General features: G+C 31.9%; 1 protein-coding gene across 2 annotated transcripts in view; it reads left to right on the forward strand.

Moving 5' to 3' along the window:
- The window catches only part of LOC139487985 (polycystin-1-like), an 84,632-nt gene extending 74,015 nt beyond the window's left edge, over window positions 1-10,617 (forward strand). Inside the window, exons 25-27 of one of the 2 annotated variants that reach the window (XM_071273277.1) lie at window positions 715-1,923; window positions 4,181-4,281; window positions 7,252-10,617. In XM_071273277.1, coding sequence (XP_071129378.1) covers window positions 715-1,923; window positions 4,181-4,281; window positions 7,252-7,380 — 1,439 coding nt within the window. In that variant the 3' untranslated portion in view covers window positions 7,381-10,617. The remainder of the gene's footprint in view (window positions 1-714; window positions 1,924-4,180; window positions 4,282-7,251) is intronic. The other variant, XM_071273278.1, reaches the window with a different exon arrangement.
- The last annotated feature ends 5,510 nt before the right edge of the window (window positions 10,618-16,127 follow it).

The raw sequence follows: 16,127 nt of genomic DNA on the forward strand, positions 1-16,127 counted from the left end.
TGAAGCTAAAATCATCACGATTATCGTAAAATTTTGTTCTCAATCGACCAATGTTATCAATTTCTAAATATAAGTCAAGATATGAGACTAAAATGTATCTTTTGTATCACTTATTGCAAGTTTGATGGGATAGATGCGATCAGCATAGTCATTGATTTTATTTAGTTAGAGTACATAATTTAAAGAACGGATAGTGAATTTGCCTATAATGTTAGCTTTTGTTCATTCTTTATAAGAATCATACAGTAAATTAAGTCAGTCTCATTTAATAAGGAAAACATTCCGCAAAAGGATAAGCACATTCGGTCCCATTGGGAGTGCCGATTGTTTGCTGAAGAACACATCCTCTAAACGTAACAAATATGTCATCAATCAAGACAAAAAAAGAGATTTCTTTTTAAATCGGAGAGATATTCTATTAAGACTGATTAAATTGCTAAGATAAAGTTGGCACTTTTTTTAATTAAAAAAAAGTAGGAACAATGTTGTTTTTTTAATAAAAATCTTACAAAATTTGGTTCAAAATAAAAATTGATACAAATACAAAGTTTTCACATATAAGTAGATGTATTTAGTACTAGGATTTTTTCATTACCAAAAATACTTGAGTTTGAACCAACTGAAAGGCACATTAACATCAATAGATTTGGGGGATCAAAAAAGTCTTTAGATATAGAAACTAAATGCTAAAATTAACTCTGTATTCTATTTTAGCTGAATGTTTCACCAAAAAACTAGTTGCGGGGCATTATTGTGCAAAAAATTATAATGAAGAAAGAGAGGAAACTTCTAATTTGTGCGATGGTTGTCCAACCCCTTTAACAACAGATGCATGGAAATATGTTTCTTCAGAAAAAATATGGGGAATCCCAATTATAGGCATTTATAATACATATGGCGGCGGTGGATATATCCAAAGTTTTAGCAACATTAAGGCAAATACTGAAAACATACTAGACGAACTGTCAAAGATGCAGTGGATAGATCGTCAGTCAAGGGCAGTTTTTGTTGAGTTTGCACTGTATAATGCAAACATTAACAATATATGTTACTCGATATTTTTGGCCGAATTTCCAGAAACAGGAGGTGCCTTTAATTGGGTTGATACACAGTGTTTTAGGCCAACATTGATCACAAGTGCCACAGGTGCATTTAATTTATTACTCAGTATTTTCTTCCTCATCATGGTAATTGGTAGAACGGTTACAATGATTAAAGGCATAAGAAGAGAAAAATTGAAATATCTCATGAATTTTTGGAATATCTTAGATATGTTAATTGTGATTTTAAGTATAATCGGAGTAGGTCTCTGGGTTGCAAAATTTATATTTACAAAGAAGGCATTGGGGTTGTATGCTGATAATAAGGATGTTTTTATAAATTTCCAACACATAGTTGTATGGGAATATGCATACAACGTTCTTTTGGGATTTTTGTGTTTCTTTTCAACAATACGTATTGCAAGTGCTCTGGGATATAATAAAAGAATAACTGAGATTGCGTATGTACTGAAATATGGCGCGTCAGAAATATCTGGTTTTGGTCTTCAATTTTTCATTATATTTTCTGCCTTTGTTATGTTTGGTTATTTGATATTTGGCATTGCTCTCCATGAATTTCGAAACCTATTTGTAAGTTTTGGGAGTCTTCTTAATACAATAATTGGACGAAACACACTAGGTAAAATGCAGCAGGCTGTTCCTATTTTTGCAGAGGTGTACTTCTTTATATATGTCTTTTTTGTGGTATTCACTTTGCTGACGATGTTTGCCGCCATTCTTAATAACTCAATAATACATGTAAGAAGTAGCAACAAGAATACACAAGGAGAAGTTGGAATCACAGATATTCTAAAAGGCACATTTACAGATATGCTTGGTTTAGTTGGAATTCATATAAAGAGAAAAGGAAAAAACAAATCTGGTATGTAATTTTGTTTGTTTTATTAGATATATGGATATAGATAAAGTAGATGCACACAGTATAACGGCTTATTCGTTTCTAGATATTATGTTTCATGTTTTTAGATAATAAGCAAAAAGATTACGGATAAAAGCTGACACCTGTTTAAATTATTTATAAAGAAGTTGACAGCGATTATTTGTGTGTTATTGTTATTCCAAAAGTTATGAATGATTATGATTTTTATAAATATATACATTTTCATTCACGGTCTTTAAATTTTCTGATACCTTTCATTTGGCAGTGTACAAGGTCGTGTTTTTCTCTGACTGTAAACGACGTCTGTAAACTAAATTAATTAGATTTGCACTGATTCATACTTTAATCTTCGATATATTTTTTTTATTTGTCAATTCAATTTGATATTCAAATTATGTCTCACCTTATGCATTCAATTACAAATGATAGTATTTTTTTTAAATAAGACAATCTGTAAAGATTTATGAGAGACGATTTTAACTGCAACAACAAGTATACACATTTATTAATATTAAACATGTATGGTAAAAATATTTATTAATTATTTACAATATAAAACTTCTTGACGTCTTTTTTTTCAGAATAAAGTTACAGGTGTTTTGCACATTATCTATTAATATCTTGATTCGAAAATAAAAAAAACTATTTCTGACAGTCTGTAAGACTACTAAAATGTTCATCAATTTTAAGAGATTCGGTAAAAAGAAAAAAGTTATTGGTGAGAACTCCAAGATCTGTACTATTTTTTGTGTTTTTGTTGTTTTTTGTGTGGTATGTGTGGTGTCCTATAGTTAACTTCTGTATCATGTGGTTTAGTGAAAAGTCGCTTTTTTGACAATGATACCACATACATGTGTATCGATCTGATGAGTTATGCCCTTTTCCTTATATTGTACTACTTAATCATTCTCACAGGCTAGGTGAGAAGGGGTGGCGCTTATTATAGAAAACCGTACACGGAAATATAGTTAATAATTTTATGTCATTTGTTCCTTGGTGTCTAGCTGACTTAATAAACAGTAACCAAGACGCAATTACCAGACAGAGCAACATTAACATCCACAGTTGTTATCAAATAGTCTGTTTCCATGTCTGTTGGCGTTTGTTTTTGCTGCAGTTATCAAATAGTCCGTTTCTATGTATGTTGGCGGGTTGTTTTTTTTTTTTGTTTTGTTTTTTTTGCAGTTATCAAATAGTCCGTTTCTACGTATGTTGGCGTTTGTTTTTGTTGCAGCTATCAAAGAGTCCGTTTCTATTTATGTTGTCGTTTGCTTTTGTTGCAGTTATCAAATAGTCCGTTTCTATGTATGTTTACGTTTGTTTTTTTTGCAGCCATCAAATAGTCCGTTTCTACGTATGTTGGCGTTTGTTTTTGTTGCAGCTATCAAAGAGTCCGTTTCTATTTATGTTGGCGCTTGTTTTAGATGCAGTTATCAAATAGTCCGTTTCTATGTATGTTGGCGTTTGTGTTTGTTGCAGTTATCAAATAGTCCATTTTATGTATGTTGGCGTTTGCTTTTGTTGCAGTGATCAAATAGTCTGTTTCTTTGTATGTTGGCTATTTCTTTTGTTGCAGTTATCAAAGCTTTCGTTTCTACGTATAATGGCGTTAGTTTAAAACCGGGATTCATTTTTACCTAATCGTTTTATGATTATTGAAAAGCGGTAAACTATCGTTGCCTTTGTCTATAATCCCATATTGAAACTCATATGTTTCTTTAAATTCTGTCTGTTGTAAAGACATCTGAAATCCATGATTTCCCTTAATGTAAAACTGCGTTGGTTTGGGTACAGTTTTTTAAAGGTTACACCAATAGTAACATTCGAATTGAAGGGTTGATAGTCAGAACAATTTGATACCATTCTTCTTTCATTTTTTGGCCATGCGTTGTCGCTTTGTTTTCGATTTGTGAGTTTGACTGTCCCTCTGGTATCTTTTGTAGATAACATTCGTGTTGCTAATATGTAGATCATTGATGTTTCCAGCAGGAAGTTTTGGTTCGTTCTAGAATACCTTTTACACAAAAACAACGTTGCTTTCGTACATTATTTTTTGTAGTCTGAATGAAAAAAAATGTCATCTCATGTCTATTTTTTTTAGTAGAATTACACTTTATTCGCCACTTTTCACAATTTTATGCAATGAGAAGGATGCGTTGACAAGATTTTCAAATGAAATTACATGAAATACAAACGACTGTTATTGATGTAAAGTAACCATAATATTTGGCTTCATTAGGGTACAACTATAAAGGGGATAGCCATGGCCCAGTTAGTTCAGCAAAAGTTGTTAACTTAGTCAGAGAAACATTTGCTGATGCATTTCAAGAAGATACTTTGGTATGTTGAATTTTAAGTTATTAAGGTTACATAAGTAACTGTACTATTTTGGATATCTGCAAAATTTTCATTTATATACCTAAATACATTACTATCTATCAAAACTGTTCATAGGTTAATGTAACGTTAAATTCGGTTTGATGGAAAAAATCATATTATGATTATTTACCGTATGTCGTTTTGTGACGCATATTATAGTGTATACGTTAGAAACATTGTTAATACACAAATGTCATCGTGAACGAAAGTAGTTGACTTAAAATGTATAAAGAATGACAAGGCACAACGTTTTAAAAGTAGTTATCTCCCTTTTGACCAGACAACTTAACCATATTCAGCATATATTTCTGTGCTGAGTACAATTAAATTTTCATAAAACTAAGGTACAGTATAATGTATTATTTTCATGTTTCTAGTAGTAGATAATAAACACGTTTATATACTTGCACATATACTGTTTGAAATATATACGAAATACACTCACAAACGCTGTAGTAAGAATATGTAGAATATAAATGCAAATACTTGTGGTTGTTGTTTCAGATTTGATAATGTTAAAACGTTTTGTATCAAAAGATTAATATACTTGTTATCGTTCTCAAAAGGTCTATGCTAAATGGAAAAATAACTTAATATTCTGTCTTGTGTATAGTATTATTTCAGTTCTAAGAACAGTTAATGGCATAATGTCTCAGATTCTGCTTAATTTTTGCATACTACCTTGGCTCGTTAAACTATAACTTTTTTTTATAAAACGGAAAAATGTATGTATAGATAATATTTATTGTTTTTTTAATAGTAAAACATGTTTTCCTTTTCATGATGTTTTTTTTTTAAATCTACGAATAACTTTTATCTTTTAAAAAAGAAACAATATAATCTTCTTTTTGAATCCAGAATTTTCTAATTTGATTCTCCTAAAGCATCATGAATTGAAATAATACAAATCTACATTTAGCATTTCATTTGTAGCATTAAGTTTAAAAACACTTCTATTCTCGGTACCAGAACTATTAAAACCAGACTCATTTGACTGTCCCTCTGGTATCTTTCGTACCTCTTTTACTTTGACTTGTTTTTTTTATCTTAACTGTAATGTACTTAGTTAATTTTCACCACTGTTTCCCAATTTTCGGTCATATGGATCAATATATTAATGAAGTTAAACCAGACAAAATCAATGTGTGAGCATAACCCAAACAACCCATTTTTAGCAAATAAACTCTAGTCATATTCTAACTGTACTGACTTCATCCAGTCACATCACATCTATAGTTCTTTAGTTCTCATTGTTTATTCAAAATCAAATTTTGTTTGATTTACATTTTGGCTTTCACATCTTTATTTTCTTGCAGAAGAACCTTAAAATTCGACTAACGGGTTACATTTTGTACACAAATGGGACATAACTTACTTACCTTTTGGTCCAATAAATTCACCCGAGGACTTTTAAGTGTGTTTCTTTGCAGTATTTAATGCGCTGTTGTTTCTTTTTTTTTTTTTTTTTTTGGCAATTGTAATCGTTTGCGTCTATGTTACTTGGAATTGTGTTTTATTTACCCCTTAGTACCCTATTTCCATTTTATAAGAAACAAAAATATGTGTCCAAATCTCACTGCTCCCCGTTCGAAATTTTCTATGTTTTATGTTCATCTTCCATGAACCGAGATATCGGTGTTAAATCGTTATTGTCATATAATCATAGTTTTGCATATAAAAGAGGGCGAAAGATACCAGAGGGACATTTAAACTTATTGATTGAATTAATAAACTGACAAGGTCATGGCTAAAAAAACAACAACAAACAGACAAATAATAGTACACAAGACGCAATATAGAAAACTAAAGACTAAGCATTATGAACCCCACAAAGAACAGGGGATGATATCAGGTGCTCCGGAAGGGTAAGCATATCCTATTTCACATGTGGCAACTGTCGCGTTCCTCATGTTACAAAACCGGTAAATAGTCTAATGCGGTGGGTCACATTCTTGAGAAGGGAACCGGATTGTAGTAACGTTATAAGGAACATATTCGATAGTATCTGTGAAACGATATTCCAAAACGGTCGACCAACTCGTGATAGCATAAGAAAATTTTTACGAAGGGGTGATATAATTATCAAATTTTACATCATAATCGACATTTATACTTCGTTTCAAAGTGGTGTGCTCACGCCGTCATGGTCAGCTTCTAGTACCTAGTCCAAATAGTTTAACCCGATGATGGAAATATTAAGTAAGAAAAAGGACTAGACGACTAACAGACAGATGGACACATATAAAATGCAATCGAAAATAGTATACCCTCTATTATCGTTATTTTACAAAATTTTCCTTTGATCTTGCTGACTGATAATTTCCTTTCGCAGCGGAGTCGAGTGATATGACAAATAGTTGCTAGAAACTAAGGAAACACGTGCCCGTTGTCCGTGAAATTAACAACGTCGTCATAGGTAAAATAGTGAAAACCAGATTATCATTGGTCATCTCAACGCGATTGCTTTTCTGACGGGTAAATCAATTTCGTTCAGATAACCAACAATAATCTATAAAAATCATAGACAGGACATAAATGTGTTACTCGAAGTCACACGGATCAAGGTCATCATGTACTTATTTTTCTGTTATTTTAATTGAAAAAAAGGAGTTAATAAAATTTGTATAAGAAGACATCTTCAAAAATACTTTTTTTTATGTTACTTGAGTAGGAAATGAAAAGTTTATAACATTTTCGGAAGAAAGAAATGTCCAACGACGCTCAGATGCAAACAATTACTTTACAAAGGGCTATCACTACCGAAAATAAATTTAACTAGACCTGTAAAGAAATAGATGAATCAGTAAATTAAATAACATTAAATAAGCGCACATGCGGCAACATACCCCAAAAAAATCGTTATGACTTAATCAAAAAACTGAATCGATGGATAAGGTTTTTTATGTGTCTTCATTTTTTTTTTTTTTTCAGGTAAATCAACAAAAAGAAAAAGGAAAGTTAAAACATCTAAACGACTTCGTCATTCAAAAGTCGGTCACGAATGAGTATGATCGAAACACCTGCACACCTAGACAAGTACAAATGGATTTTTACAGATAGTATGTTCGAAACTAAACGGATCAGTATTGTCAATAATTGTAGATTACATTTATAATTTTATTATGTTACAGAGTGTATACTTTTAATCTACTGTTTATAATGTTGTAAAACCTTTTAATTTTTCGTGCCTGTGCCTTTGATTCGTTTTTTAGTCTTCATCACTGAAATCAATTCTGAACATATTTATGTTTCCTTGACTTCAAATACCTAAAAGAATCAATACTCTAAGTATTTCTTACAATAAAAAAAACATAAACAAATTCATTTCTTTCAAAAAAACTTCTACAATATGTATAATTGATGATTTTTTAGTGGTTAATGTTTGAACAACTTATTGAAAGTCTTACTATGAGTTTAAATGTTATGACGAACAATTTTTTTTTCGGGACTTGGTCCCTGTCACACATTGTACTTGCAGTTAATTTAAGCAACATAGTTATTCTTTGCACATAGAAATATCAGCTCCGGTGCAAATTATCAACTCACTGTTAGCAAAGAATCTGAGGAGTACTGCATTTAACGCCAGGTATCATAGGAAATTAACTGAAAGACTTGATAAAGCTGTATTTGCTTCACATTAAACTAAAAGTTTTGAAATTTGATTTACTATTGTACTAATTAAAATACTTTTTATCTAATTTACAAGCATTTCATCAGTACACGTAAAGAACGATGTCACTTACAATGATTTGATATTTCTAAAACTACAGAAGTAGAATTAGTATATAAACTATATATTACTATTCAAATAGGGAAATGAAAGCATTAGATTATTAAACCTCCCTGACTATTAATTTTAATATACACCATAGAATTTTTTTTAAAAGTAATGAAGTACTGCTTCAAAAAAAGAATAAATAAATCATATTGTAGTTTGAATGAGGCGTTCAATATGGTCACTCATTGTATCGAAATAGCAAAAATAGGGTTTAAGAAACGTTATAATAATTTTTCCCCACGCAAATAATGTAGTAGAATATAATGTTTTGAACCATCCGTCCGTCAGTCAGTCAGTCTTGAACTTTGTAGATAATTAGGACATATTATGAAGACGTGCATATGAACAGACAATTATGATTCAATGGTTTTTTTCTAGAAATTATGATCCTGTAAACTTCTTTTTCTACTTTAATATTGTCACCAAAACCACTTACAAAAGTATGGTCAATATATGTAAATGAGCCTTTTAATGCTGACTACGCTGTATGGGGTTTGCTCATTGTTGAAGGCTGTACGGTGACCTATAGTTGTTAATTTTAGTGTTATTTTGGTCTCTTGTGAACAGTTGTCTCATTTGCAATCATATCACATCTCCTTTATAATAAATGCCCATATCCACATGCGGTACGGGTTTTGCTAATTGTTGAAGGCCGTACGGTGACCTATAGTTGTTAATGTCTGTGTTAGTTGGTCTCTTGTGGACAGTTGTCTCATTTGCAATCATATCACATCTCCTTTATAATAAATGCCCATGTCCACATTTTTTTTTATCATTCGGCTTCAGAAGGGGTAAACAGTTTTTGAACTAATGAACCTGGTGATATTATTGTATAGTGGTAATCTGAGGCGTGGGGTATATAAGCATAATCACCAAGATTTTTATTAATATTCAATTCAATATTTATTTATTTACTCCTCGATATTATTTTCTACATATTTTCGCAAGAAAGATCGAAATTAAAGACTTTATTTTATGTACAAAAACATAGGTCTTGATACAAAGTTTTTTTTTAACTTTTTCAAATAATTTTGCACTATTGTATTTTTAAGTTTATGAACAAATTCTGTACTTTTCGATAAGGTCTGAAACGCATATTCTTTATTCTTTGTTCAATGTTTTAAGGATTTTCAGGAAATAAACGACCTCTTCAGTTTTCCTACCTTAGACTTTAATAGTACATTTGTAAAATCCACCAAATAAGGTTTTTGAAAAAATGTGTCAACCAGAATGGGATATTATTTGTGATGTTTTGCTGATGTAAAGTCAGGTATTTGGTCTTTTAAATTAAGTGCAAATGTGGCTTAGAATTCGGCAGTGGTGAAAACTTAATACAAAGACAACCCACTCAAGTTTACATTAATGTATGTTCAAAATGTAAAATGGTGCACGAATATAACATTGGTTTCCTTTTCTTGTTATGATAATTCAAGATATAATTTAGTTGAAATGCACTAGAAGTGCTATTATTCTAACAAAAAATTAATTAGAGATTTATGGTCTTTACAGACACGTAGAAACAAAAGACCTACTATTTCCTAATCAGGCAGAGGGTAACTTCAAAATAGGATGGTCAGGTGGGTGGTTTTTTTTCGACCATGTTTTGACATTTTTCTAAACTGCCTGATTCTTACAAAGACTGGCACTTAAATCTGACTTAATAATCCTTTCCTTTAACCTCCCATCTGTGTGTCATCCTAACTACGTCGATAACATATAACAAAAGTATATCGACTGACGTATAAAATCCTCTAGTATCATATATCTATTTCAGTAACACATGCATTTTGTCCATAAACGGAAACGCGTCGGTGTAATGCTAAACTGCCTTTCGCTTATGCTTCTTCAGCACCAGTTTCAAATAAGAATTGATAGTTGAATATGTTTTGTATCTAGATATTTTTGCACCGCTTTCCAATCCAGTATATCTAGATATGTTCGCACCGATTTGCAATTTAGTATGCATACGTGTCCTACAAAGCAGTAATTCAGTATTCTTAAATACTATTCACAATTCCTTTGTCATTTCAGCTGATATTCAAGAACAATTATAATAACAACTGTTTTTATGTCATTGTGTATGATTTCACGAAAGCAATGTATTACTATTTCCTCGGGTAGCTATGAGGAAATACCGTATACGTTGTTCCTCCCGCGACCAAATGCTATGAACACTAATTTGAGAGAATTTATTAATTGCATGTGATTAGCTGCAGTATTTTTCCTAATTTAATTTCAAGTTGTTTATTTATTAAACTTTAGCTTATCTCAGATTACAACACGAATTGGTTAACAAAAAGAAATAACAAGTACCTGACATAATTAGTAATACCAGTTTGCCATTCCATTTTCAATTTGTATTATCCAATGATAGCTTACTAGCTACAGATCACTATGCGTTTTTGAAGGTCGTTTGTGTAAGTGAGATATTCATTTTCTATTTGTATTTTTGCACTTTATTTATATGACGATTGCTTTTTTAGCATAAATTTGTTTTAATAAAGGATATGTACTGTAAATGTTCAATTTTATAACGCTTGTTATGTATTATTTTAAAATTCATGTTAACGAAATGTAGTTATTATAAACCAAAACGGATGAAAAAACTTCAATCTATCAAGGTTGTTGACTGTCAAGTTATCAATTTTATAAAGATTGATCCATGGATGTGAACAGACTGATTCCTAAATCAATAGTACCGAAAGAAAAAGAACCAAAAAAAAAAACACTTATTATACAGAAATTTTAAAATCTATCATACATGTATATTAGATATAATACAACTTGCAGTATTGGCAGCTGTATACAAAGAGCCTAGAACCCTTGATAGTGTCTTAATAAAATGAACTGATCTGCTCTAGTATGAAAGATAACAGTTAAAAGGTGGATGATTTTTTTAAAGGCCTGAAACAACAAATAATCTTAAGAACTCTTATCTTTCTTCTTTTTTACAATTGATCTTTGAATTTCGCTCATATGATGACTTTCGGGCCAATCGGCTTAAAACTTACATATACAAGTGTTTCTGATTTTGGTGATGATAGTAAATATTGACCTGTTCTCAGTTGGTTTCAGTTATGCTCCTTTTTGTTAACTTTGTTTTCTGTGTAGTGGTTTGCGGACTTATGTCTTTGGACAACCTCTGATTGTTGAGGTTTTCTGCTACAAGGCAATTGATGACCTCGTCAGACATGAAACTAGTTTTGTCGGAACTTTTGGTATTCTTTATTCGTCGAATAGGTTATCGATTTTGCTTTTGATTCGAACACTTGATTTTTGTAGAATAAACTCTTCATGTGCACTAAATAGTACGCCTGGTATCTTTAATGAGTGTAACATGACATAGAGACTATGCAAAACAATTTAAAAGTGGAGTCGGAACTGCTAGTTTTTACGCAGGACCTGAATTCATGTTGGCTATCTGGCTATGGTTGGTGTCGCCAAACTTTTTTGTTTTTGTTTAATGTTTTTAGATTGTTGTTGTCTGTCGTATTGTCTTATTATACCTCAATCCAGGGGTGTAACTATATTGGAATCACCGTGTCTGTCTGTTCGTACAACAAATAGAATGAATTTCAAATCAGTGTGGCTGTGGCCATTGATTGACACATTAAATTCATCCATTGACTGGGACAATTTAGGTGAACGTTTGTATGTAACGACCACTGCTCACTATGTACTTTTTAAAGACACTTAAACTATGGGGTCACCAAAGGTTCTCAACATCTTAATAAAGTAATTCGAAAAATTAATCAGAAATAGCACGATGTTTTGATTTATATCAATTATATAAATCAAAACATAAAGGTTATTCCTGATTAATTTTTCGAATTATTTTATAATTAAAGGCGTTAAGAAACCTTTGGTGACCCCACAGTTTAAACGTCTATCGTATGTACGTCGTGAACAGTGGTCGTTACAGACAAACGTTCACATAAATTGTCCCAGTCAATGGATGAATTTAATGTGTCAATCAATGGCCACAGCCACACTGTTTTGAATTTCATTCTAATTTCGTCAACATTTTCCCAGAAACTAATTAACACATATACTTCATGTTTGTTAAGAGGCTTGGCAGTGATTATTTTTAAGATACCTTTCTTATCTGTTAAATTCATACTTTTTGTTTGCCGTTATTTAATATTTTTCAACATTCTAAATGAAATTCTTCATTACACAATCTCCAATACTTTACAGCTGCAATCAAACAACATTCAGTTTTGACGTGTGTGCGATATTGAATCAGTCAGAAGGCTACCTCCTGTTTTGCGATACTTTAGACCACAACCGGGGGTAGGCCACATTGTTTTAATGCAATGATCTTGTGTTTATCTTCGACAGATAATTTTTTTACTCCTCCGTCGGTATCTGCCACCTCTTTTGTATCTTCTTTTAACAAGTTTACTGTACTAAGCATGCTAAGTATTCTAATTCAACTTCAACTTCAACTTTTATTAACACTCTAGACAGTTTACACTGTAACAAGAGGCAGACAAATAATACAAGTAATAATTTACAATGGTGAACAAGATAGAAAGAAATATACATACATAGTTCATTATACCTAATTCTCTGTACACAAGTATACACATACATAACACGTTAAAAAAACTCATTTGTGTATAAGAAATATTGAATTTTTTATTATTGATCAAATTTTTAGGAGTCAAAGCAGGAGGAAATTCATGACAATGCACACAAAAAAATGACAAACAGACAAACAACAAAATGAGATTGGAAATAGGAAATATGTCAAAGTGGCAACAACCCGACCAAACAGCAGATAACAGCCGAAAACCACCACTGGGTATTAAGTGTTGCGAGAAAATCCCGCACACGGAGACGGGCTTCAGCTTGCCCATAAGTCAACAATGCTCAGTTAGAAGAAGTTAAGTTTCGTATTTTGGTCATGGTGATTTTTTTCAAATATTAGAGTTTGTGTACAACAAATATATTTTTAGATAGGTGAAGAATAATATAGCCTTCCAAGTGGGTTTATCTGAAAATTTAGATTGTTTTGATAGATATAAGAAGATGTGATATGAGTGCAAATGAGACAACTCTCAATCCAAGTAACAAATTGTAAAAGAAAACCATTAAACTTCAATGTACGGTCTTCAACACGGAGCCGTGGCTCATACCGAAAAGCAATCTATGAAAGGCCCAAAATGACTAGTGTGAAACAATTCAAACAAGATTGTTTTATATCTCTTTTTTCTGTTTGAATCCGTATTTTCACATTCGTACCGCCCATAGGTCCAGAAATTATTGAAGTGTTTTTCACATTTCAGTTTATAGAAGGGACATTATGTGTGTATTTTTGCAAGATGAGAAGTTCCAGTTGTCTTTTTGACACGGAAATCGTCATTGCTAGTGGTTGCAAGATGCGTTATTTTCCGAGCATTCCGTTGCTTTTACCATTATAAATTTCATTTTCTTATTCGTTTTTCGCTGTTCACATCCCCTAAATTTATCCAGAAAATACAAGTTATGGTAGCAAACAAAAATGGAAGAAGCGTAGGATCTCTTAGATGAACGCAAATGGGTGCGTTCTTAGGTTCAGCATTTCCTGCGTCGTATGCATCTGCGCTTCGAGAATCCTTCCCCAGTCAAAATTACACAATCTGGAGTAGAACACAATCGGTAAATCTACATATAAGACGACTATCGTGCTATTAACAAAGATCTAAATACTACACGAAGTCATGTCGCTAGTGAGATGAAACAGACAAATCGGATCGCTTCATTCAATCATCTAACAGAATAATCGACTTCTATTCTTAATCGTACCATTCCCTCATCAAAAAGTTATTAATTCATAAATTGATAAATAGAAAAAAGTAAAATCACAAAAATACTCCGAGGAAAATTCAAAGCGGAAAGTCAAATGGCAAATTGAAATGATAAAACACATCAAACGAATGGACAGTCATATTCCTGACTTGGTACAGTCATTTTTAAATGTACAAAATGGTCATATTTTTCTCTGACTGTTTATGATGTCTTTACATTAAACCCATTGGATGTTGGTTGTGTACGGAATGCTAATTAAGTCTTAGATGCAAGATTTTTTTATTAGTTGTTCGTGGCTTTGAACTATCTGTCAGTTAACTGCGAGTACGCTAAGATCTGTAACTGGTGTCTTTTTGTTATTGGCCACGTCCACTCGTATTTTTGTCCATCTGATTAGTTAAGCCTTTTTCAACTGATTTTTATAGTTCGTTCTTATGCTGTATTGTTACACCACTGTCCCAGTTTCGAGGGAGGTTTGTGATCCCGCTAACATGCATATCCCCGGAACATTATTTATGTATGTGCCTGTCCCAAGTCAAGAGCCTGTAATTCAGTGGTTGTAAATGTGTTACATATTTTTTTTTCCGTTCATATTTTGTACATGAATAAGGCCGTTAGTTTTCTCGTTTGAATTGTTTTACATTGTCATTTGGGGGACTGTTATAGCTGACTATGCGGTATGGACTTTGTTCATTGTTGAAGGTCGTACGGTGACCTATAGTTGTAAATTTCTGTGTAATTTTGCTCTCTTGTGGAGAGTTGTATCATTGGCAGTCATACCACATCTTCTATTTTATATTTATAGCGATAAACCTCTCACTTGTATGACAGTCGCATCAAATTCCATCAGATTTACAACCGACGAAGCGTTAACAAAACAGACATAATAGATAAAATTGTCAAAATAAGGACACAGCAATCATCATCGTATCACAATCTCAATCAGAACAAAAACAAACAAATATTTAAAAAGAAACACAAAAAAAAGGATATATATAATTTAACAACCACATGCATTGCTTTCATATATCTGTACTTAAAATCAACCCAAATATTTAAAGTCCTGTGACTGCATGGCAAGGTTTCACATCAAAAAATGAGGGAGAGGAAGCCGTGTCAGTGGTTAGTTCTGTGGGATATATTAATGGAACCAAATCAGAAAAGTTCGGATTATTAACGGAAAGAACATCATCAATATATATCTGAAAGTGAAATTAAATAGTCTGGCTTCTTTGATTTTCTTGTTTTTGTTATCCAGTTCTTTGGAATTTTTAAGAATCCACATATGGTCAATACCACTCAAGAGTAAACAGTTTCACGTTATTTCTGAAGACTCTCTTTCACTGCGGACAGAATTTTTGTCAATATAATGAACAATTCTCTATTCTTAGAGTATAGTGTGTGTACCAGAAATTTCATTAATATTGATATTGAAATGAATTGCAAGTGAACAAAAATCTACAGTATATCAGATATCAATATCAATTTTAAACTTGCAACTTTTTAATGGTCACTTGTATTGCAACTCATGGACAAGTGTAGCTCAAAATAGTATAAAAAGTAAAAACACTAAAATACTGAACTCCGAGTAAAATTCAAAACAGAATGACCTTAATAAAATGGCAAAATCAAAAGCTCAAACCCATCAACATTGTGCTATAAACACAAAAAAATGTGTAACAAAAAAGCTCAAAAAGACATATAGAAAATCACATTAGCAAACTGAAAGATTAGAATACAAAAATGTACAATAACTCAAAATAACACAATGACGGGATGTATAAGTACAGGGCCACGTTATACGTATCAAAGAAACACAAAAGCAGATAAACAAAGCACTTTAGCAAAAAAAAAAAGACAAGAATACAATATTTATCATAGAACAGTAACACAATGACGGGATAAATAAGTACATACTCAGTAGTCACTTATCATGGATATCAAAATAAAAACAGTATTTTCTTCCAAAAGTTATCGTTTACCTGGAAATAAATGAATGTTTAATACCAAAATATATGACAAACGCGATGATTTTAATTTTCCTATAGTCAACTTTCCATTTCTGTGTAGCAACATCCCAGTGGCACCAGCATATGGAGTATATATGTCTCAATAGATACGTTACTCTAGAGCTAGCTCAAAGTACGTTGATTTTGTTGAACGAGGAATACTGCTTTCTCAAAGTTGCTAAGACAGGGATATGAATCAATCAAATTAAGATCATCACTCAAGAAAT

The sequence above is a fragment of the Mytilus edulis genome, chromosome 9 (assembly GCF_963676685.1).
Source record: "Mytilus edulis chromosome 9, xbMytEdul2.2, whole genome shotgun sequence".
NCBI lineage: Eukaryota > Metazoa > Mollusca > Bivalvia > Mytilida > Mytilidae > Mytilus > Mytilus edulis.